The sequence below is a fragment of the Ictalurus punctatus genome, chromosome 9 (genome assembly GCF_001660625.3).
Source record: "Ictalurus punctatus breed USDA103 chromosome 9, Coco_2.0, whole genome shotgun sequence".
Classification (NCBI taxonomy): domain Eukaryota; kingdom Metazoa; phylum Chordata; class Actinopteri; order Siluriformes; family Ictaluridae; genus Ictalurus; species Ictalurus punctatus.
The window spans coordinates 25,292,672-25,315,985 of record NC_030424.2 but is presented as its reverse complement, the minus strand read 5'-3'; the positions used below and the strand labels follow the sequence as shown (position 1 = coordinate 25,315,985).

Sequence of the window (23,314 nt, the reverse complement as noted above, 5' to 3'; positions counted from 1 at the left end):
CAACTAATATACACAAGATGACAATTAGTGCCCTTTTGAGTCTGGCTTCTTTCAAGGTTTCTTCCTGAGAACAGTGAGACCTTCACATAATCTGCTTTGGGCAGTATGTGAATCAACAAAGACGGTCCTGTGCTGATCCCAGGGCTCATCTTCACAGTACACTTATACTGAACATCCTTTCAACAGATTAAGAACAGTTGGACGTTATAGTATCCAGTCATGGAAGAATAATGCGTTTATAAGCGCACTATACAGCATCACGCAGGAGAGGATGGGTTCCCTTTCGACTTTGGTTCCTCTCAAAGTTTCCTCCTCATGTTGTCTCAGAGTTTTTTCCCTTCCAATGTCACCTATTGGTTTGCATATTAGCAATTTAAATGTACATCTGGATTTCTGTACAGCTGCTTTGTGACAAGGTGTCTTGTTAAAAGTACTACACACACACAAAAAAGGCAGTGTCTCTCAACAGAGTAGAGTCAAAAACTGGCACTACCCAATTACTTAGTGTGTCTGCTCTGGTTAAACGCCTGTGCGTGCACACCCAAGTCGATATGAAACATTAGATCATACATCATTTGTCATCTGTTCACCAGCATAGCCTCATTTCAGCTGTCAGCAGAACCAGCACTTGAGAAGTCTGAAGTGTTTTCACACCACCAACAACCTACAAAGTCTTTCACGTCAGTCACACTCTCACTCATTCAACAACCACCAACACATCAAATACAACAAAACACACAATATGTAACTCCGTTTTCCGCTAACTTTTGAATTTACAGCAATTTCAATAACACGGCTTTGAAGTTTGCCACTTTTGCAGCACAATCGATCATCATATCCCTTCAGATCACACACACCCTCCGCTCATCTTGCATGCTAAATCTTGTGGGGCTTTTTTGTTTGTTTGTTTGTTTTGGCTATATGCACAACTGCATCCAAACAAAACTGAAACAGACTACATCTTTTCAGCAGCTTTTTATTATTCTGATCAGTGCCAGAAGTTTTGCAGGACCCCTTTTAAATGCACGAACATTAACATACTACAGGAATGGTGGGTGGAGTACGCAGGCGGCTACTGAAGGGATTAAGGGTGAGGGGGTAGAACCAGGCGATTTGGGATATGGGTTAGTGTGGGGGAAGTGATGAATGTAGTCAAACAAGGGGAGAATGCAACATGTGCTGAGTATACCACATTTATTTTCATGAACTGAGTAATAGAAAGAGAGGGTCCATAGCCCACCTCGATGCTGACTTAAGAAACAGAGAAGAGAAAGAAAAATGGATGACAAGAAGAGAGCAGCCCATAGCAACATTTTTAACTTGAAGGGAAAAAGGTGAAAAACAAGGTCAGAAAAGACTTTTAAACAAAAGCCCCCATTTTTGCACACCAATAAAAAAAATCTTACAAATGACAAACTTAACATTTCTTGGTGTTTTGCTTAATTAAACTGTCCTGACCAAAACCCGCTCTTACCAGAGGCCTAAAACAAAAAAAAGTCCAGAATATTCGTTATGATATTAAGTTATGAAATAAGGACATCTTTCCTTTTTGAGAAAGGCAATGACATTTCGCACAGGCTACTGTAGGATTATTCACAATGCAACAGCCACTGAAAAGGCCACTCCCACTGTGCATCCTGATGAGATCATTCCCAATAAAAATAAAAAAGAAATGGGGAGGGATTAACAAAGAAATGAAAGAAGACTGCCAGTTGAGGCAGGGCCTTAGAATCCAATACTAAAAAAAAAAAAATCCACTATAGACTTTAGTGATGAGGCAGAAAAAGCCTTGCTCTTGGACTGTAAAAACAGAACAGTTAAAAAAAGAAACGGAAAGTGGAAAAAAAAAGGAGGCAGCGGAAAAAACAAAAACAACAACAAAAAAAAGAATGGGACAAAAAAAAAAAAAGGAGCGAAAATGATCACCTAAGCATCCTACAGAATTAAGTTGTAGTCCTATGAATAATCGTTTTTTTCCTTTACTACAAGTTCAAAGTAAGTCTTTTAAGTCAACAGAAATCAAGAGAGTCTTCATTTAGGGTTTTTTTTTTCATTCATTTTTTTCTTGCTTTGAATCCTTGGTTAAGTCTTTCCCCAGAATAATCAGCGAAAACATCTGGATGTATGGTTGGGGAGAGCAGGACCATGTCAGTCTTTTTCCCCGAAAACAAGTGGCTTTTACTTGACACGTCCTTGACGATCCTAGGGACAAGTGAAAGTGAGAGAAATCAGTAATCAAAGAAAATAAATCTTCATAACAAATACAGGGCTTTGTAAAGACTGGTGTAGCTGATGCCTTATACATATACACTCACTGCTAACATTTATTATTGTTTTTTTTTTTATTTAAAAAAAAGCCTGTGTGGAAATACAATTCAACTGGACAATCTCACATGACTAAAGAATTTTGGTTGGCTGTAAAAAAACAACAAAAAAAAAACCCTCAATAAAAAAAAATAAAATAAAAATTCACCACACACAAAAGCTCAATTATTTGCAAATAATATTAGACTATAGTGAAAAAAGAAAAAAAACAAAAAAACAAATATACATCACACTGTGTTTTGTTTTATTGCTCCTGATAATATTTACAGCAGCAAATATTTATAAAAATGAGTACCACCATGTCCATGAGATACATTATGTAGATTTTATAAAGCCATAGTATACCCATGACTCTCGACTGCAACACAACCATTAGCTGATATCAAATCTATTTTAACGCACCAGCAACAGGGCAGAGTATTACTACACCTACAGGTTTGCTTGTTTGTGTTTTTTTTTTTTTTTTCCCCGGCATTTTATACAGCAGTTTCCACTGAAGTCTGAATTGAACTTCTAGAAATTACGGTTCTATAAACCCCAAAGCCTCATGTACAATTTCAGCTTTACAGCTTGAAATAAATTCATCAACGTTTTTACAGTTTGTGCTATTTATATTCCTCTGGCCGCCTACTCCCTGCTGGTTCAAACCAGAATCAGGTCGAGCCAGACGTTCTACACGTCTCCGATTCTTCTTAGCTAATTTAAGGTGCAAAATGTACCATCACGAGAATCAGATGTAATTAAGCGAATTCCAAACATGTAATCATTTAGAAGAATGGTGCTTATGCAACAGGGTGGTTTTTACACTGTATATTTTAGTGCTTCCTGGCTTCAACATATCAGCTTATTTACTGGACTTTCAGTCGTTTAACAGGGACGTGCTGGCGCTGGCTAAATCGTGACTTTCAGCCAGCTGGACAATTTAACATAATGGATTTTAACATTGGTGAGCTTAGCGGACTCCGACGTATTCAATTACGGGTTCACCATTCACGTGAGAGTCTAGTTTAATATTGTTTCTATTTAGCATGTCTTTTCATGTTGTACTAACTTAGAACAGACCTTTAGCTCCATGGTGTTTAAATGGAGTCATATTTATTGCACTACATGCATGCATGCAAAACTCATCATGTTAGACACTACAAATCACTTCTATACATTGCTCTGGATAAGGGCATGCTGTACTAAGTGTCCTTCAAAGTATCGCATTGAAGGATTTGATCAAATATAGTCTCATAATATCCAAAACACTGAAATGTTTAAGTCTAGGCTTATAACGTATTTGTTTACTCAAGCCTACCCTGACTAGACTTTGTTACGCTAAGCACAGACCTAATAATCTTTTCTCTCCCTTTCTCCTTCTGTCGATCCCCACACGATTTTATGGAGATACTTGAGATTCTGATCCTTTCAGCTCTCCGGACCTGTCTGATCCGTTTCGGATGTCCTACCTCTGGATGGAGCTCTCATCTACTCCAATTCCAGATTGCCGGGACTACGGCTGATTATAAGGCCAAACAGACTTCATATAAATCCATAATGAACTTTTTCCACACCGTCCATTGTTACCCAGATGAGGATGGGTTCCCTTCTGAGTCTGGTTCCTCTCAAGGTTTCTTCCTCTTAAAACATCTTAGGGAGTTTTTCCCTTGGCACCGTCGCCACCGGCTTGCTCAATTGGGATAAATTCGCACTTTTAATATCTGTATACCGTGTTTATTTATTTCTATAAAGCCGCTTTGAGACAATGTCTATTGTAAAAAGTGCTACACAAATAAAATTGAATTGAAATGCTGTTTTGTTCATAAATTGGGTGAATAATTGAGAATTCAGTATTCCATAAATCACAATTATCGTTTTATCCACCATCAGGCAGTCCGACAAGCAACCAAAGTGAACATCATTCCTTTGTCCAAGGTGTGCCTTACCTGCAGTCTGTAGTGACTCCGGCTGGGATTACTCGAATATGGGTCGCTCCCCTGGACATCCACCTGCACAAGTTAAAAAAAAAAGAAAAAAAAAAAAAGCTGTAAACTTTATGTATTCAACCATGAAAAAAAACCAAACAATCTACCATCAGCAACTGCTAATACTATGTAAGAAGACTGGCAATAAAGAGATACAGTTGCCCCATTGCAAGTCAGGTTTACTGTCAAAATGTACAGACTCTCAGCTGTTTGCAATGAACAAATCAAACAAAAGCCATTGAAATAGTTCAACACAACGAATGCTTCAAATGGTTTCCCCAAATTCAACTGAAAATGCATCTTATAATGACTTCTCCAGTCTCAAAATTATTCAACCCCCTTTAATAGAATCCCTCACAACAGCACAAATATGCAAAACAGGTGTTGTCCCAAGCACACCTGATGCAACTAATCAAGGGCTTCATTAGTTGCACCAGGTGTGCTTGAGCTGGAAGACATGAAATACCGGAACTGGCTAGGAGCAGAAAATAAATGAAATACCTAGGCGGGGAAGAAAAAGGAAGCTATTAACGGCTGAAACCAGATTTCTAAAAAGGCAGGTTGTGAAAAACCCTCGAGTGACTGCAAAAGACCCGCAGAAAGACTTGGTGCAACAGGCACTGAGGTTACAGTGAGCACAGTAAGGCGTGTACTAAACACTGAAATCTTCCATGCCAGAACTCCAAGACGTACACCACTACTGACCCAAAAGCACAAGAAAAGTCGCTCAAAATCATAAATAAGCCACAGAAGTTTTGAGATTCTGTTCTGTGGAGCAATGAAACAAAAACGGAACTTTTAGGAACAATGGATCAGCGGTATGTCTGGAGGAAGAAGAATGAAGAAAGAACACTCGGTCCACAGTCGAGCATGGTGTTGGCTCGGTGATGCTCCGGGGCTGCTTCACATCCTCTGGCACTGGAAACCTGCAGCGTGTGGAAGGCGAGATGGATTCATTGAAGTATCAGGAAATCCTAGGAGAAAACTTCATGCCGTCTGTGAGGAAGCTGAAGCTTGGGCAACATTGGACCTTCCAACAGGACAATGATCCCAAGCATACCTCAAATTCCACCAAGGCTTGGTTGCAGAAGTAGTCCTGGAAGATTCTACAGGGCCAGTCACCTGACTTGAACCCCATAGAAAATCTCTGGTGAGATTTGAAGAAGGCGTTGCAGCACGCAAACCCAAGAATATTACTGAACTGGAGGCCATTGCCCATGAGGATTCCTCAGGAACGCTGCCAGAAGCTGGTGTCCGGCTATGCATCTCGTTTGCAGCAGGTCATAATAGCAAAAGTATGCTCAACAAAAGTACTAAAGATGCTTGCCACGAAGGGGTGGAATACTTTTGAAACTGGAGAAATCATTATAAGTTGCATTTTCAGTTAAATTTAGGGAAATCCCTTAAAGCATTTGTTGCATTTAACTATTATAATTGCTTTTGTTTGATCTGTTCATTGCAAACAGCTGAAAGTCGGTAGATTTTGACAATAAACCTGATTTGCAAAGGGGGTTGAATCATTTGGATTGTAACTGTACACCATATCCGGCATTTTCATTATAAACAATTCTTTGTGCTGAATGGAGAGGCAGTTTGACGGGCAGCGTTGGACAATATACTATATAATACAGATATTGGAACATGGCAAATGATTCAGTCTACAACTTTTTATTCTGCATTTAAATAGACCAACACTAATCTGCAGTTGTATTTTGTCTACAGATTAATCAAAACACAAAATTTGAGATTCACACAGTGGCAAATGTTCACACACACAAAAAAATAAATAAATAAAATGACCACCTCAACTAGAGGAAAGACGAGCTCAGGGAGCGAGATTTGGGCTTACCTTGCTGATGAAGACAACAGACAGACAACATAACTAGCAAACAACATCTGGGTATCTGGCTAAACACCCACTTTCATTCAGGGATTATAATTGAACTGTTTTTCATGTGCAGTGACTCATGAAGCTTGTGACACAAACTACACGGTCACAAAGTAATAGTGCAATTAATTTGTGTAATACGTTTGCAGCATAATTCTGAAGGTTCATGATAAAATATTGGTGTTAATCAATTCAAAAAGTGTTAAACACACAAAACACTATTCTTATGAAGTGATGCTGTAATAGTACACACATGGCACAAGTGTCTCCCTATGCAACCATGTTTGAAAGTTTTTGTTAAAAAATCCCCCCCAAAAAACAGGTTTCCAGCACCCAAGCCATGATAACCGTCTAAACTAATTCCCAGCCTGTACAGGATTTCACAGAGTGTTTGTGATTGACTACGTTCACATGGACAGCAGTAATCGAATTACTGACCTTATTCTGAATAAGACAATATTCTGATTAAGGTGTTTACATGAGTCGCTTTTAGAATATTCCTTTCATGTTCCTGTTTTACGTGTTATAGAACATAGTTTGATTAACGGCACACGTCATTACGTCCCCACGCCACTGGGGGTCTTCGTTATGGAACCGTATACAGTTTTGGGCGTTTTATTTTTAATTCTATGAAAGCTTCAAGTGCAGTTAATTATTTTTCGTACTATATGTGCAAATAGACGACTGATTGAAGCCGTGAGCTGCTTATTGAGCTTATTGAAGCTCCTATTGTATAGTGGGTAAGTACACGGTTTCGGACGCAGCTGTGCTCTCGATTGCCGTAAAACGGTTGAGCGCTGCCGTATGTATATGTGTCCCGTCACAAAATGCGGTGAAAACTCCCACACGACGTTAAGTGTGATTAAAGCGTGTACATGTCTGCAATGCACTTCCATAAGCGACGAAAACAGAAATACTCCACGTCTTAATTCCATTTGTGTTTACTTCGAGTATGACACCAGTCAGATTAAAATAATCAATAATTGCTGTTGACATGCTAGTTTCTTAATCAGAGTATCGTCTTAATATCGGATTATTGTTGTCCATGTAAACGTACGGATTGTTGTGGCCAAAAAATAGCCTGACTTTTTCCAAATTTACAAATTGCTATGCTTTTTGGTGCTTGGTAAATTTGCAATTACACAAAGTTGTTTTGCAGTGAGGTTTGTTGGTGAATGAGACCTTCCTTTTAGCTGTACACATTTGACACACGTGCACTGATAAGGGCTATGGCTGAACGCGTGTTGTGATGGTCACTTTATGCGTCTTGGCCCAAATCTGCAGAAAATCTGTAGTTATTTTGAAAACTTGCAAGCTCCTCTGAATATTGAAGAGTTCGCTTGATTTTGCATTAATTTTTTTACAATCGGAAAAATCCTGGAGGGACGGACTTCCACAGTGGCTGGCCAATAGACTTGAGAATAAACTCACTCTGAAAATCCTAAACTCATTTATTAATGTTGGTTCAGAGCAACCCTGCCTTTTAAACACATTCCCCACAGCAAAAGAAAAGTTTTGTTTCTTTTAAAACTTCTTCTGTAACTAGTCATACTATTGCTAGAGGATTAAGTTCTTATGGAATCTACGTTGAAGAGCTCACACTTAAGTTTAACATGGAATGACAAGAGTCATGAGCATTCAAACCCTCAAATTCAAAAGCCCTGAATCACATATTCTACATCACATGTGCGGCTTTATTATGTTCCACCAAATAAATAATTTCCATTAGACTGATTTCACATGGTCTTCCTTCTCCTTTCCATCATGTCCACACCATTTTATTTCAACAGACAATGGGAAAACACTCATCTATTCCTTACTGATATTTCTAGCTCCTTTGTTGGACAACGAACAGTGCCCTCCACTAATATTTGCACCCTTCGGTAAATATGAGCAAAGAAAGCTGTGAAAAATTCTCTATTGTTTAACCTTTTGATTTTTAAAAAACAAAAAGAAAAAAAAACACAAACACAAAAATACTCTGCTCTCATGGACAAACAACTGCAAAACAGATTTCACAATAAAATTTTTTGTTAAATATAGGTGTGCAGCAATTATTGGCACCCTTTTAGTCAATATTTTGTACTACCTCCCTTTGCCAAGATAACAGCTTGGAGTCTTCCCCTATAATACCTGATGAGGTTGGAGAATACACAACAGGGGATCTGAGACTGTTCCTCCATACAGAATCTCTCCAGATCCTTTAAATTTCAAGATCCACGCTGGTGGACTCTCCTCTTCAGTTCACCCCACAGGATTTCTATGGGGTTCAAGCCAGGACCTTGATTTTGTGGTCAGTAAACCATTTTTGTGTGATTTTAATGTTTTGGATCATCGTCCTGCTGGAAGATCCAACCATGGCCCATTTTAAGCTTTCTGGCAGAGGCAGTCAGGTTTTCATTTAATATCTGGTGATATTTGAGAGTCCATGATGCCATGTATCCTAACAAAATGTCCATGTTCTCTGGCAGAAAAACAGTCCCAAAACATTAAAGAGTCACCACCATATTTAACCGTGGGCATGAGGTACTTTTCCATATGGCTACCCCTCTGTGTGCACCAAAACCACCCCTGGTGTTTATTACCAAAAAGCTCTATTTTGGTTTCATCTGACCACAGAACCCGATCCCATTTGAAGTTCCAGTAGTGTCTGGCAGACTGAAGACGCTCGAGTTTGTTTTTGGATGAGAGTAGAGGCTTTTTTCTTGAAACCCTTCCAAACAACTTGTGGTGATGTAGGTGACTTCGGATTGTAATTTTGGAGACTTTCTGACCCCAAGACACAACTAACTTCTGCAATTCTCCAGCTGTGATCCTTGGAGATTTTTTGGCCACTCGAACCGTCCTCTTCACAGTGCGCGGAGACGATATAGACCCACGTCCAAATCCAGATTGATTCATAACATTTCTTGACTGGAACTTCTTAGTGATTGCCCAGGTGGTGGAAACAGGCATTTTCAATGCTTTTGCTATATTCTTATAGCCACATCCCATTTTGTGAAGCTCAGCAACCTTTTGCCACACATCACAGCTATGGTCCTTGGTCTTACCCATTGCTATAAAATGTTATGAATACATACATAAATACATATACATTTTATTTATATATATATATATAAAATAAACCAGTGTTGTGTTGTTTGATATGCATGAGAGCAGAGTATTTCTGTGAATATTTTTTGAACAAAATATCGAAAAAGTTAAACAATAAATACATATTTTCACAGCCGCCTTTTGTCATATTTACCAAGGGTGCAAATATCAGCAGAAGGCACTGTAAATGCTCAGAGCTTTCGAAGGTTCATTAGGATTTGGCTCGAGGAAGCACTTCTGACAAAGCATAAACCAGACTTACAATACAATTTAGACAGAAAATTTGTCCGACGAGGTCAGCTTCAAAGACAAATTCTTATTTACAGGGTGGCTCCCTGCATCAGGGCCCAAGCACATTCATGGAAATGTAAAGTTAAATTCCTGTGAATCTGGCTCTAATACTGAGATGTGTTTAGGCATGCATGTAAACTGTAGGCATCGAACTGCCACATGAAAGCCTATGTATTAACAATAGGGGCAAAGAAGTCTGAGTACCCAAATACTGACAACTGCTGAACATATTTCTACAGAACTAGTATCTAGCCCATTGTTACCTTGCAAATTAATACTACTACTACTACTACTACTACTACTACACACAGAAGTATAGTGACCATAATTTCCATCCTATGTTAAAAGGCACTGATGGCGCCTCTTACAACTGATGTGTGGCTCATGTACACCCAGTTTAGCAAGTGCATGCAGACAGGATGCCTGTAGATACACTATATGGCCAAAAGTTTGTGGACACCTGACCAATCACACCCACATGTGCTTTTTGAACATCCCATTCCAGATTTAGTAGACCCTTTGTTGTTATAAGAACACTCTTCTGGGAAGGCTTTCCACTAGCTAACGTAAAGTGCAGCTTTTCACCTGCCTCCCAATCAATCAGACAACGTTTAGCACCAGGGCACATTTAGCACTAAAATGCAGCGGTGCTGAAATACTCTAAATGCTGGCAGTTAAATGAGCACTTCAAAATGACATTCACAAGGGACACAAAAGGTGAATTGTTTTCACTATGACTGATTGATGTGCTGTCATGCCACATGCATTTATTGCCTTCAAATAACAAATGTACAAAAGGACACCATTTATTATGCTACTTGTCTTAAATGCTATTAGCCCTATAAATACTATAAAAATTCTACAAGCCCAGAAAATTGAGGGAAATGTCCTAAAAAAACAAAACAAATGTTGTCTAGCAGAGCTAGCGTGAGGTTTATAATACACCTCAAACAAGACGAATCTTTCTATCATACTAAACTCCTCTTTGGAGTTTCACGCTTCGATAATCTTTTTAAATCATGAAATCCTCCTGTGGTATTTTTTGAAATGCATAACCCCACAATCATCAGTCTTTTGTTTTACTCTTGACATTTGAAACACAGTTTTGTACAGTGATAACATCTTATCTCCAGATTCTACAATTGCAAAAGTTGTTGCTGTAATCGATAATTAAAATAATCGACAACAAATGTGATTATGGATTAGTCGGGTCTGTGATGTCACTTTGGATAACCCCCCAGTCAGTGATGTCACTTCACAACAGTGAAAAACACATTTCTATGAATAAAACACATCTGGAAAACCGCAGAGGTCACAGAGTGAGCTGCTGAAGGAAAAGTGCACGATTCAGATGGTCCAAAACATGAGAATGTTTTATATTAAGTGCTTCAAACAAACTCGCAAGTGCATTAACGTGGCTTGTCGTGTTAGATCATGTGACAGATGCGTGTGCTGTTTAACCTCTTACCAGTTAACACTTGGTTTGTGCTTCTGTTTTTCTTTTTTAGTGTTTTTAATATAGTGATTTAACTTTAGTGCCTTTCACAATTTATTTTTCCAAAATATATTGTTAATATATATTGTTAAAATATATATATATTGTTAAAATATATATATATAAATAAAATATTCTTTGCACACTATATAGACCACATATATACATTTAATACCTTTTTCATAGCCTTCAATTTGCTCAGTATTTGAAGGACAACATCAGGCAGAATGTGAAAATATTTCCCCCCACCCCAAAAAAATAGAGAAAATAAAAACTGGCCTTTCAATCCAACTAATCGAAGAAATAATCGATTATCAAAATAAGCGTTAGTTGCAGCCCAAGTGCATCAAATTCATATTGATTTCAAAGTACTCGAGTCAAACACCTTACTCAGTAAACATAACCAACAACAAAGATGTAGACGTAAAACAAAAAGACTTTTTGACTTACTGTTTTCCCCTCCCTTCATGTGTGCTGTGTCTTGACTTTTACTATTTTATTCATTTTACTTGCATTTTTATTTCACTGTTACTGTATAACACTTCTTTGGCCGACACTTGTGTTATAGAAATACATGTGATTTGACTCGCTCAGCTCACATACGTTTCAGATCGTTAAAAATCATGTACTGCCAAATGAGATGCTAACCAAAATACACATTCAAATAGTGTGGGGATATTCAAAACCTTTTTGTGCTTTAACGCTGTTGGGTTTTATTGTCCAGTTGCATGCACAGCATCAAATATCCTAAAAAGATCTTTTTTTTTTTTTTATAAACAGAACACCACTCAAAATCTTACACCTGCTAACTACCTCTAGTGAGAGCAATATAACACCCCTAACTGCTGTACTTACAATACTGGCGTTCATTTAATGTTGGCATTTTAGCGATTGGTCTCAAACCTGGCTCTGGTACCAGCTGATAGATAGATAGCAGTGGTAAAATGACAGTGTTGGTCAACACTTCTGCAAACTCCCACACCATGAGTTATTTATACAGGAACAACAGCAGTCTAGACAACTTTGCACACTTCTGCAAGTGGGAAAGATTACCTTTTTAACACTCTCCTCCTCCTCTTGGCGCTTCTCATAGTGCGAGAAGTCATCAAAGATAGAGGTGGTGTGCTTGTAGCCCGCGATGATCTTGAGCACCTGCCGCGCCTTTTCAAGCGGGACCTCTTGCGTGTCACGCGAGTTGGTCACTGGCTTGTTCTCGTTGTTCTCGAGGCGGATGTGACGCAGCTGGCTGTTGGGCACGTCCTTGACAAAGATCCAGCGCACATCGAACCGACCCTTCCACTTATCCTGCGACCACACGCCGGCGCACGTGTTGTAGTCCACGGGTGAGCGCATTTCGGCCACACCACAGAAATGGCCGCTACCGTTGACGCTGAAAAGCAGGTACAGGGGACCCTTTCCGCCCAGAGAGCGGTATGCTGTGTCCAGCCGCTTGTTTCCATGCTCCGTGCTGCACCACACGTTGTACTTGATTGAGCGGTGGATGTCGTCCTCGGAGTAGCTCTTTATAATGAACACGCGTCCCTGCTTGGGGTTCCAGTCAAAGTCCTTCGGATTGTAATTGTTGACAAGACGCAGCTTCTCAAGAACCGGGTGCGGCTCTGGTGGCACACTGACACCACCTATTCCTGCACTGGGAGGAGACTGACTGGCCCCGCCTGCTGCATCTCCAAAGCCATTGGCACGATTACGAGGAGGGACCCAGCGGGTCTGTTGAGAAGGTTGCTGTGGAGGGGGTGGGCCTTGAAGTTGGGGTTGAGCCATACCTGGCTGCCCATTAGGAGCCTGGGGATGCTGACCTAATGGAACAGTAGGGGGTGCAAGCTGTCCGTTGGTAAGGGGAAGCTGCGGCACCCCTCCGGCAGGTGCAGCTGGCTGAGGAGAGGCCTGATTGGGTGGTTGTCCATTGGTGGGCAGTGCTGACTGTTGGGGTGTTGCTGCTTTCGGCACCGCCCCTTTGTTATCCCATGTTCCAATATCCATGTTGTGTTTGATTGGTGGAGGGGGAAGGTTTGTGCCCCCCAAGGTGCCTTTAGTCTTGATCTTAGGCTGGGGTTTGGCAGGCTTGCTGGCGATATCCGCCCAGGATGTCACTTTGGCAGGTGCAATGGAAGGTGCAGGCATGCTGGGAGCTGCTGATACCTGATTCAAAGGTCCTCCAGGCAGTCCAGAACCAACAACTTTAGGCGTCATGTCTCCTGCCCCAATCTTAAGCCCCGCCATACCCTGGTCCAAACTGTTCATCCCTACAGCCTTGTTAAGAGGCTCATTGGCGGTGAATGGAGACTGTCCATCGATCACAGCACCCCCGAGTGAGCTGGGTGCGTAGGCATAACTCTGTGTGGACTGTCCCTGAGAGCTGCTGCTCCCCCAGGCAGAGAAGTCGATCCCACTGGGGAAAAAGTTGAAACCATGCTGGCCCAGGAAAGGGTTGCTCCCAAGTGTTCCTGACTGTCCAAACATTGCGTCCGGGAGGTAGTGGTGCTCCCCATTGCTAAGCTGTCCATAAGAGGCCAGGTAGGGCATGGGAGGATCACCACCTGTGGACCAAGCCGCTTCATTGAGCGAGTAGGTGAATCCTATGGAGGGGCTATAGTAGCTAGGCATATAGGAGTCGGACATGGCCGTATATGCATTGCTCTGCAAGGATGGAGAAACAATCCGTTAATAAACAAATAACAATAAAACACAAACTTTAAAAGACTTACTATTAAGTGGTAGATATAATGAAATTATCTGACCTAGTGGGCCATGCATATTTCGTTGTTATTCAGCTAATTAAAGTACATGTTTTTGAGCAAACAATAATGGGGAGACACTAAAATGCACAGGACATAAAAGAGCTAGGTTTAAACTTGCAAAAAGCAAAAATTAAGTCCTCACATGACTCACTAATACCCTTGAAGGAATACTTTAGCCTGCACCTCCAGGCAGAGGAGAGTCCACGTTCATTTTCATGACTAGAAATTATGCAGCCTGACCTCAGGTTTTACTAAATCCGAACGTGCTCAGTCACACACTTCAACTGACTGGTTTCTGGTGTTCATTAACCGCATGCCACTGTTTCAAAGCTAGATGAGTGTTGTACATCTACAAGAATTCAATGCTGATTCCATATCATATCCATCTCATGCAAAATGGGTGTCCATCCAAGTGTCACACACAATATGTAGATGAAAATACAAAACACCTTAGTGTCTGGCCCTCAGGGTACAAATAAATGTAAGAGTAAGCACATTTAGTATTTGAGATTGAAGATTTATAAGCAACACGTGGCAAACAGAACGACTGAAACCATTTACGGTTCTGTGTACATGTTCACAAAATAAGGAAGAAACACAGGCAGAAAATTACTACAGGGGAACCCAGAGATCCTTCTGTTTCTGATCTTTGTTTCTAAACAGATAATATCTTGTAAACTGCAATACAGAAAAAACAACACAGGACTGTACATTTGTGCTGTATCACTAAATAAACAAGTTGCACATGACTACAGTACTTCTGCCTCTGGTCTCTTTTTAGTTTCCCACAATTTGCAAAGAGCAAATTTCTCCATAAATCTGAAAATCACCCAGAAAGACCAAGTGTAAACATTCTTCCATCCTTCATGTTGGAAAAAAAAAAAAAAGTATGCAGAGTGCACATACTCTGAATTGTTAATTTCCAATGAAACAGTGAACAATGCAGTTACAGCATATTCTGTTCAGGAAACAAAGGCCTGTGACCAGGATGCAATTAAGGAGGATAATAGGCACCGAACAAGGAGCTACAATCGTTGAGCCACCATTTATATCTCCAGGCTCCCGCCATTGTGTGGATCTGTAACAGGACCTACCTGTCTGGGCTGAGCGTTCAGATAAGGCTCGAACTCATCATCGTTTAAAGTCTCCTTTTGGGCAACAGCTCCGTTTTGCACTGAAAGAGGAAAAAGAAAAGAGGTTAGCGGGCAGCTTTAACCGGCTCAAACCTCGGCTTGAGCCGCACACAAATTCCACTTTCACCTTAACCACAAGTTCACATGTGAACAGACGAGAGAAGGGAAATTCATATCAAAATATATGAGCTAAATGAACAACAAGTTTATCCATGCATTACATGGTAGAAACGTATCTCCTGCTCAATTTTCAGCCCTTCTATTTGAGTCTTATGAAAATCATTGCCTTCTGCAGGTTAAAATACCAATTTTCTTTCCATTTTGGAAAGTAAAACACTGAGACGAATATCACACCAGACAAACCCGTGTCTGCAAAAAGCACACGAGAAAAGACCGCAGTAAAGTTCTGGACGAGAATCAAAAACTTTCAATATATTTCAATATTATGCAAACACTTATTAATGTCTACGATCCTACGTGCTCAGATTGCTGACGGGGGAAAAAAAAAATCCCAGATTGGCATCCTAGACAGCGCCATAGAGCTTAAAGATCAGGCACCAGTGGTCAGAATAGTTTAACAAGCGACGCATTATTTACTTTTAATTTCACTTAACAATGCAAAAGTAGGACTATCACCATCAGCACTGTCAGTCTGTCATTCTAGTTATTACAAGCGTCATTAAGTGGCCATTTACACTGAATTGTTTTAACCCGTGTTTACAGTCCAGGTCAAAATTACCTGGAGAAGATACTTAACCAGAGTAAAAATAGGTCGAGCTTTATTTGGTCAGCTTATTTTCTCTACCGAATGTGAAAAACTCACTTTTAGTGCATCCGCTACACCGTCCATGTCTTATACCTCACACACACTACTACATGAATCCTCAGGCATGAGAGGTGACCGTGTGTGTGTGTGTCTCTCTTTACTGTTCCCATAAAACAGATGTATTTAAGATGAGTCATTTTAAATATTATTGTCAATGACACATGGACATTACATGAATTTTTAAAAGTCATGATCAGAACACAATGAGATTTTTACTTTAATAAACTAGAACAGAAAAATAAAAAAAACAAGTGCTTTTAGTATGATGCAAAAGCTTTAGAATCTACATTTTTAATTATAATGTTTCACTTGTTTTAATTCTTGGGGTGTTAAAACTTCATGAACAAAAAGCTTTAAGAAAATAAACATTCAAGACACTATATATGAAGGATTCTCTGACTACTGTATCTACTTGAATAGTTAAATGTATTTAAAATTTTAAAAAATCAATGTTGTGTTTAATAAGACTGTCTATGAGGTGATTTCTTTACTGTAAGATACCTGACTGCAAAAAGTTTAATCACCCCTGGTACAGTGACCCTGATAGGGGGTATAAATCCATCCTTTTACACCTTACGAAGTGAACTTGTATAAGGACTAAAGAGGCATGTGTGATTCATCCCAAGCCAGGACGCCAGGTAACGATTGCAGCTATCGATTATTAATTACTGTTTATAACCCTTCTAAATCCGTGAAAAAGTTGGCTAACTTTGTTTTTATTTATTCATTTATTTTCTTAAGAGTTTCAATGATCTTATGGAGTTAAAAAAACACTTATAATTGTCATTAAGCTAGAGAATTCGGGTTAGCTGAGCCACTACACGCATCACTCAGTGCACTTCCTCAGTACACTAAACCTGGCCCGAGCGCTTGCTAGCAACGTTACCCAGCTAGCTACTTAGCTAACTGGCAACCTAACGTGGGCTCATAACATAACGCAGTTTTGACACACGAGACTAACAGCAAACGCACTGACTAAAGATTTCCAAAACAGTGCCTCGAAATACAAAGCGAGGAAAGTGTGCGAGCGTTTAAGCGGGTTGGAAAAAATGGAGTAAACCGCAAGGCCTAGACGCTAGTCGTGTAGTTAGCGTTAGCATTAGCGTTAGCATTAGCGTTAGCATTACCGCTACGCGCGGATCCTCAGCTTCACACGCCAACAAACCACAGGGCAACTTTCCGCCTTCTCACTCCGTGTGTGCTTACCTTTGTTTCCTTGGCCTTTCGGTCTCTGGATTGGGTCCAGGTGATTCATGAAGGTTTGAGTTGTGAGGATGAAAAGAGGGGAAAATAAAAGAGATTTATATTGACCAGTGAGTCGGACAGCAGGTGGTCAGGCCTACCGCTGCACTGCACTACAGAGAGAGAGAGAGAGTCACTGCTAGCTACGGCGCTCGTAAAAGGTTCATAAAGTGCCTCTCTTTACCTGTCCCAGAAGGCTGCTGGCTGACATTTCTTTCTCCCTGGAGCCTGCGTATTTAATTTCGTTTTTTAAGTCAATGCGGCAGGGTGTAGGAAATGTCTTAGAGAGTTAGCCAAGTGTCCCTGTCTCTCTATAGAGCTTAAGTGTCTACACAATGGCGGGCTACAGTCCCTCCGCCGAAAGAACGTTTTTTCCTACCCGGATTTGGTCAAATCCCGCCTCCTGAATGATGATTGGCTACTGCTTGATACTCATAGTCAGTCTGACCAATAGGCCGTAGGAATTGTGAGCATCCAGCCAATCGTAATTCGGATGGTTTTTCTTTCAGGAACACAGGTGGGGAAAAAGAATGTGGTGCGTAAGAGGCTTGACTTCAACATGGCTGAGCGGGCCCGGTCCGCGGAGGATGCTCGGAAGATGCGCGTATTTACTACAACAAACGCGCGCCATCTAGCGGCAAGGAGGCAGTTTTGCAGACTCGAGTCCAGTGCTGTGGTGCTGGGGAGCAAAATCACGATACTTTTGTACGATACATTTCTACGATTTGCAAGAATAAAATAAAAAATATATATTTGAAAAACAACATTATTTCTAAAATGAATGTAAAAAAATGTAACACTGTAAAGAAAAACTATTTAAAAAATCTACAAAAACAGTCATTTTGTAAATACAAATTCTTAACATCAAATTAGTTGTTTTGTCACTTTATAATGAAATTTTATTACAAATAAAATCTTTCATTGACATCAGTGATGTATACTGTACATATTATATGTATGTAATTCTCAACTTTGGATTATGTAAGGAATGAATAAACGAATGTTATTTAGCATAGGTAGACCTTGGCAAGCAGAAGCATAGAGTATACAGCAAGAAGAGACATGTAATTAGTGGGCAGTATGATGGCTCAGTGGGTAGCAACACTACCTCACAGCTCAGGGTTACTGGGTTTTTGTCTGTGTGGAGTTTTGCATGTTCTCACATGTTCATGTGGGTTTTACTCTGGCTTCACCGGTTTCTGACCACTGTCCAAAAACCTGCAGGTAGACAGACTGACTATGCAAATGTTGTGTTTAAGTTGAGGTAGTAATGAAGTGAAGCAAGTCTTCCTTTGCTAGATGGTGAAATTAATAGCAAGCACAAAAATAAAGAGAAAAAGGCAGTAGAGAACATAAGGTGCTAAACAACTTTGTCCTAACAGATTCTAAAGTCATTTTGTAATTAAATTTTTTACCTGAAATATCTCAGGAACATGAATAACAAACAAACTCTGTTGACTTTTTGATCAAACATCAGTTTTTTTGTCTCTGGTGGCAAATTTAATAGAAATGAGAAAGTGCTTCTAAAGCAGAGGTGGGTAGTAACGCGCTACATTTATTTCATTACATATACTTGAATAACTTTTTGAAAAAAAATCTTACTTTTAAGTGTAGGTTTAATTGGCCATACTTATACTCCTACTCAAGTTCATTTTTAATCACAGAAATTTACTTTTACTTCGCTACATTCGGTGGCGTTCCTCAGTTACTGTTAAATATTAAACTGCACCTATTATGGTTTTGAAATGTGCCTGCGTTTGTTTTAAAGATCTCATACAATAGATTTAAATGCATCCAAAAACACTTTAATGTGCTCATAATTTAAACTGCAGCATTTACCTTTTTTCCCCCAGTGTCACAAACGACTCGTTACTCTACCCAAGCTGATAATGGTCATTTACTACAATCAGTACCAGGAAAGGTGTCGTTTATGCATGTAGAGGGTGACCATTTTTCAGGATTCAGGAAAGGACATTTTTGTTAAGCATGTTATATTTCACATTAACACTAGTCTATAAATATTTGGATACAAACTGTGGTGTTTTTTTAATTGTTTGTATACTATACATGCTCTAAGAAAATATATTTACTGCTTTTTAACAACATCATCACTCTGCTGTAGAGTAACATTTCTATTATTCAAGAGAGAACAGTTTTAAAAACAGAAATTTATGTAATGTAATTTGTACATTCTTGTGTATTGCCCAGAACCAGGACTAATGCAGCCCCTTTATTACCAGAAAAGGAGTGAGTGTAAAGAAGCTCTCAGAGGGTAAAACCCAAAGATTATCACTGTGTATGTTATCCAATTGCCATCTTATTATCTCAGTAAATATGAAAAAAATAGCTTTAATGAAATTTACCCATTAACAGTCTATCAGTATACAAAAAAGATCACAAAAATTAGCACAGGGATAGGTATTACACAATAAAACACATGTTCCCTAAAATATTTGCTCATGCCTACTGTTGATTCAGAATTTAGGATTTTAAAAATAAATGTTATATTTATTTAAGCAAAAATATATCTGTAAAATTTGCATTTTCATTATATAAAATCGTGTTTTTTTGGGTGCATTTTAAAAAAGATATCACAATCTCGATTAATGATTCATAATACATTCATATAGCAAATGCATTATATTAGGTTATCACATGCATTTAAATGTCAACATTTCCTGTTAAAGTGTTCTATAATCAACAGTAGAACACTGACTACGTTTACATGGACAGCAGTAATCTAATTATTGACCTTACTCTGAGAAAGACAATAATGTGATTAAGGTGTTTACATGAGTCGATTTTAGAATACTCCTTTCATGTATCCGTTTTACATGTTCTAGATTCTGAATTATATGTATATTCTGAATAAATGTCTTACTTATTCTAGAATCTAGAACATAGTTCCATTCATAGTTCAAACAGCACACGTCATTACGTCACCGCCGCACGTCGTCCGACGTCCCTCCACAATTTCACGTAACAACATACAGTTCGTCTTTGTTATGGTACCGTATACAGTTTTGGGTGTTTTTATTTAAAAAATTTTACGAACGCTTCAAGTGCGGGTAATTATTTCTCATGCTATACGTGCAAATAAACGACTGCTTGAAGCCGTGGGCTGTGTCCCAAACCGCATATTTACCTACTATATAGTAGCCGAGATACACGTATTTCTCCTTCTACAAGCCTATAGTACGTAAGTACGCGATTTGGGACGCAGCCGTGCGCTCTTGTTTCCCGTAAAACGGTTGAGCACTGCCGTGTGTGTACGTGTCCTGTCGCAAAATGCGGTGAAAACTCTCACACGACGTTAATAATGTGATTAATGTGATTTACATGTCTGTAATACACGTCAATTAAACATTTCTGTTTACATGCTAGTTTCTTAATAAGAGTATTGTCTTAATCGGGTTAATAGTGGATTATTGTTGTCCATGTAAACACACTGACTGAAATGAGAACCTGATTAAAAGAACATATTATTTTAATCCTATCATTAAGGCCATTAACTATAAAGCGCATTATTGTCAGGATAGCTGTTGTCATTTTGTTTATTGTCCAGTAGATGTCGCCCTAATAAAGCTATAATGCCCAATACAGTTACAATATACGTGCAGTAGTAACAGATTTCCGTGAAGCATTTCCGTGGTTGGGGGCAGAGAAGCTCTGTTGTGGCAACAGTATGTGAATAAGGAAGACTTGTTTTTGAAATAAACTAAGAAATGGCATCACCTAATTATGTATGCAACAAGTATACATTTGTAGAATACCTGATCTGTTCCTGATCTAATCTGCCAGACAAAAAACCCAACACTACAGTGATAATTTAAATAAACATGAACTAGATATAATTGTAAAGTCTTCATGAACTGCTTAGAAATTATAAAACTATCGATGGCAAGGTTTATTTGGCAACCTGTCCACCCATGTCCCATGTCTCTCGTACACCGAAACTCTCATTAAGGACAAAATGAAAAAAAAAAAAGTAACTAGACATTTATGGTCTTGTTTTATTATTCCAACCAGGCATACGGTGATTACGTTTACATGCACATCAAATTCTGCTTAAAGACTAAATTGAGATTGCAGCCATATTCTGAATACAATGTTCATATTCGTACAGTCATCGGAATGTTCCTGTATACATGTTTGTTGTATTTACATTACATTTACATTTATGACATTTGGCAGACACCCTTATCTAGAGAGACTTACATGTATTGCATTTATACATCTGAGCAGTTGAGGGTTAAGGGCCTTCCCCAGGGGCCCAACAGTGCCAACTTGACCTTCCGATCCGTAGCCCAATGTCTTAACAATTGAGCTACCACTCCCCCAAGGAAGGAGGTTGTAAGTATGCCAGTCTACATGTACACTTTCCCGCTGTTATTCCCCAGGAGATTCATGATGCTGCAGTTGCTACCCAAAATTCCTTGCAGACTGAGCATGCGGATATATCTCCTTTCAGTGGATTTTCTGAATAAGGTGTTTACATGCAACACATTTCCAATTAAAACAGGCATATTCTAGGGGTGAGAATCAGAATTTGGGAAATAAGAATATTGTCTTAATCTGAATCGGGCAATTGGACTGCAGCGTTTATATGACTCGATACTAATTCGAATATTGCCAAATTCTGATTCATATCGGAATAATGATGTGCATGTAAACGTAGTCATTGTGTCCATGCAGCTCATTACAGCACCTCAGTTCTACCTTTCAGCCAATTCTGCATTGATGACATGCAGTTCAGTACTCTTAATGCACTAAAGAATAGACGTAAAGGGTGGTCTCTTCCTTTTTTATCTGCTCTTCCTCTACTCTCCACTTATTTATACAGCTAACTACAACAAGCACTGAGGTCTTGAATAAAAAGTTGCAAATGCAAGGAGTAGCTAATCTTATAATTCATAAAATTAGTCACATACTCAATTTTAAACAAACAAACAAACAAACAAACAAAACACACAGTTCTATACTTTTTTAAAATTGGTTTGCTATTCTTTATACTTAATAAAGGGAACTCGCAATGTAAAACAAACACTGTCCACATTTCCATGGACAACAAGATTACTAATCGGTGACCAATCAGAGAGGAGGAAAGTGACATCATCTGTCCCCTAACAAGCAATATAATTAGTCTCCAAACCACAGAGACTGGAAGTGCCCAGGCAGAGAGTGTGGCTTGTGCTGTCTGGCAGAGAACCAGAATCACTGTGTTTTCCCCCTCTGCTCTTCCCCATGCAGGGAGTGATGGGTCACGGGGTTGTTCTGACAGGTGGCTCTTATATTTATAACGACGCACGAGGAGTGATCTCAGTGGAGTCCCATGGCGAAATGGCTGGGGGGTGACATTACCCTCGTCTCCCTGAAGACAAGAGCTAGAAAAAGATCTCAGCCTGTATATATAGATCTGGAGAACAAGTGCTGATCTAAGATCAGTTTTCTTCATTTACAGTTTATTTCTTTGACTTGTGGATAGAAAATGGGCGCTGGTCCAAGTCTGGTCCTTGGAGGGCCATCAATTAAATCACTTTCCTCAAGCAATTATAATGTCTAAAGACACAGATGAAGTCGGAAATTTGACATTGATTTTCAGAGTTTTCAGAACTTCCATTTAGAAGTTTAAATATGCATGGAATAAAGCACTTGGAAGCATGCTGTTATATGAAAATAATCAACGACAGTGTGGTGTGACGTAACCTGACGAAGTTAATATTACCACCCTGAAGTCGATTATTTTACAATATCATGTCCCAAAGTGTTTTATTGCTTTGAAACCACAGCAATTAGTCAACGCTTACAATTTAGTATTCAGAATGATACATTTTACTATTAACCATTTATGTTATTATAATAGTTTGTTGAATGTTAACGTGAATGTTATGGAATATCAATGGGGACACAATGGCTTAGTGTTTAACATGTTTGCCTTGGATTCAAATCCCACCTCATGCTTCCTCATGCTTCAGGGGTTTCCTCTGGGTACTCCGGTTTCCTCACCCAGTCCAAAGACATGCATTGTAGGCTGATTGGCATTTCCATATTGTTCACAGTGTGTGAATGGGTGTGTGCGACTGTGTGCCCTGCAGTGGGTTGGCTTACTGTCCAGGGTGTCCTGAGTTCCCTGGGATAGGCTCCAGGCTCTCTTTTTCCTTTCTCTTGAAGTTAATAATATAACAAACAAACAAACAAGCAAGCAAAAACCCAAATCTTGTCAGGTTACTGAAAAAGAGAAAAGCATTAATAGAAACCTGTGACTGATCTTGTAGATGGCACTGCTGTCAGAGCT

The 23,314-nt window shown here is 39.4% G+C and overlaps 1 protein-coding gene across 1 annotated transcript; it reads right to left on the bottom strand.

The window, feature by feature from the left end:
• Positions 1–1,175: 1,175 nt before the first annotated feature.
• On the bottom strand, positions 1,176–17,398 carry ythdf2 (YTH N6-methyladenosine RNA binding protein F2). Its single transcript, XM_017476863.3, has 6 exons — positions 17,204–17,398; positions 16,984–17,008; positions 14,913–14,992; positions 12,113–13,717; positions 4,254–4,316; positions 1,176–2,202 (listed from the first exon to the last, which is right to left on the bottom strand). The coding sequence occupies exons 1-6, from the start codon at positions 17,228–17,230 to the stop codon at positions 2,179–2,181; spliced, it is 1,824 nt and encodes a 607-aa protein (XP_017332352.1). The 5' UTR covers positions 17,231–17,398; the 3' UTR covers positions 1,176–2,178.
• Between the last annotated feature and the right edge of the window lie 5,916 nt (positions 17,399–23,314).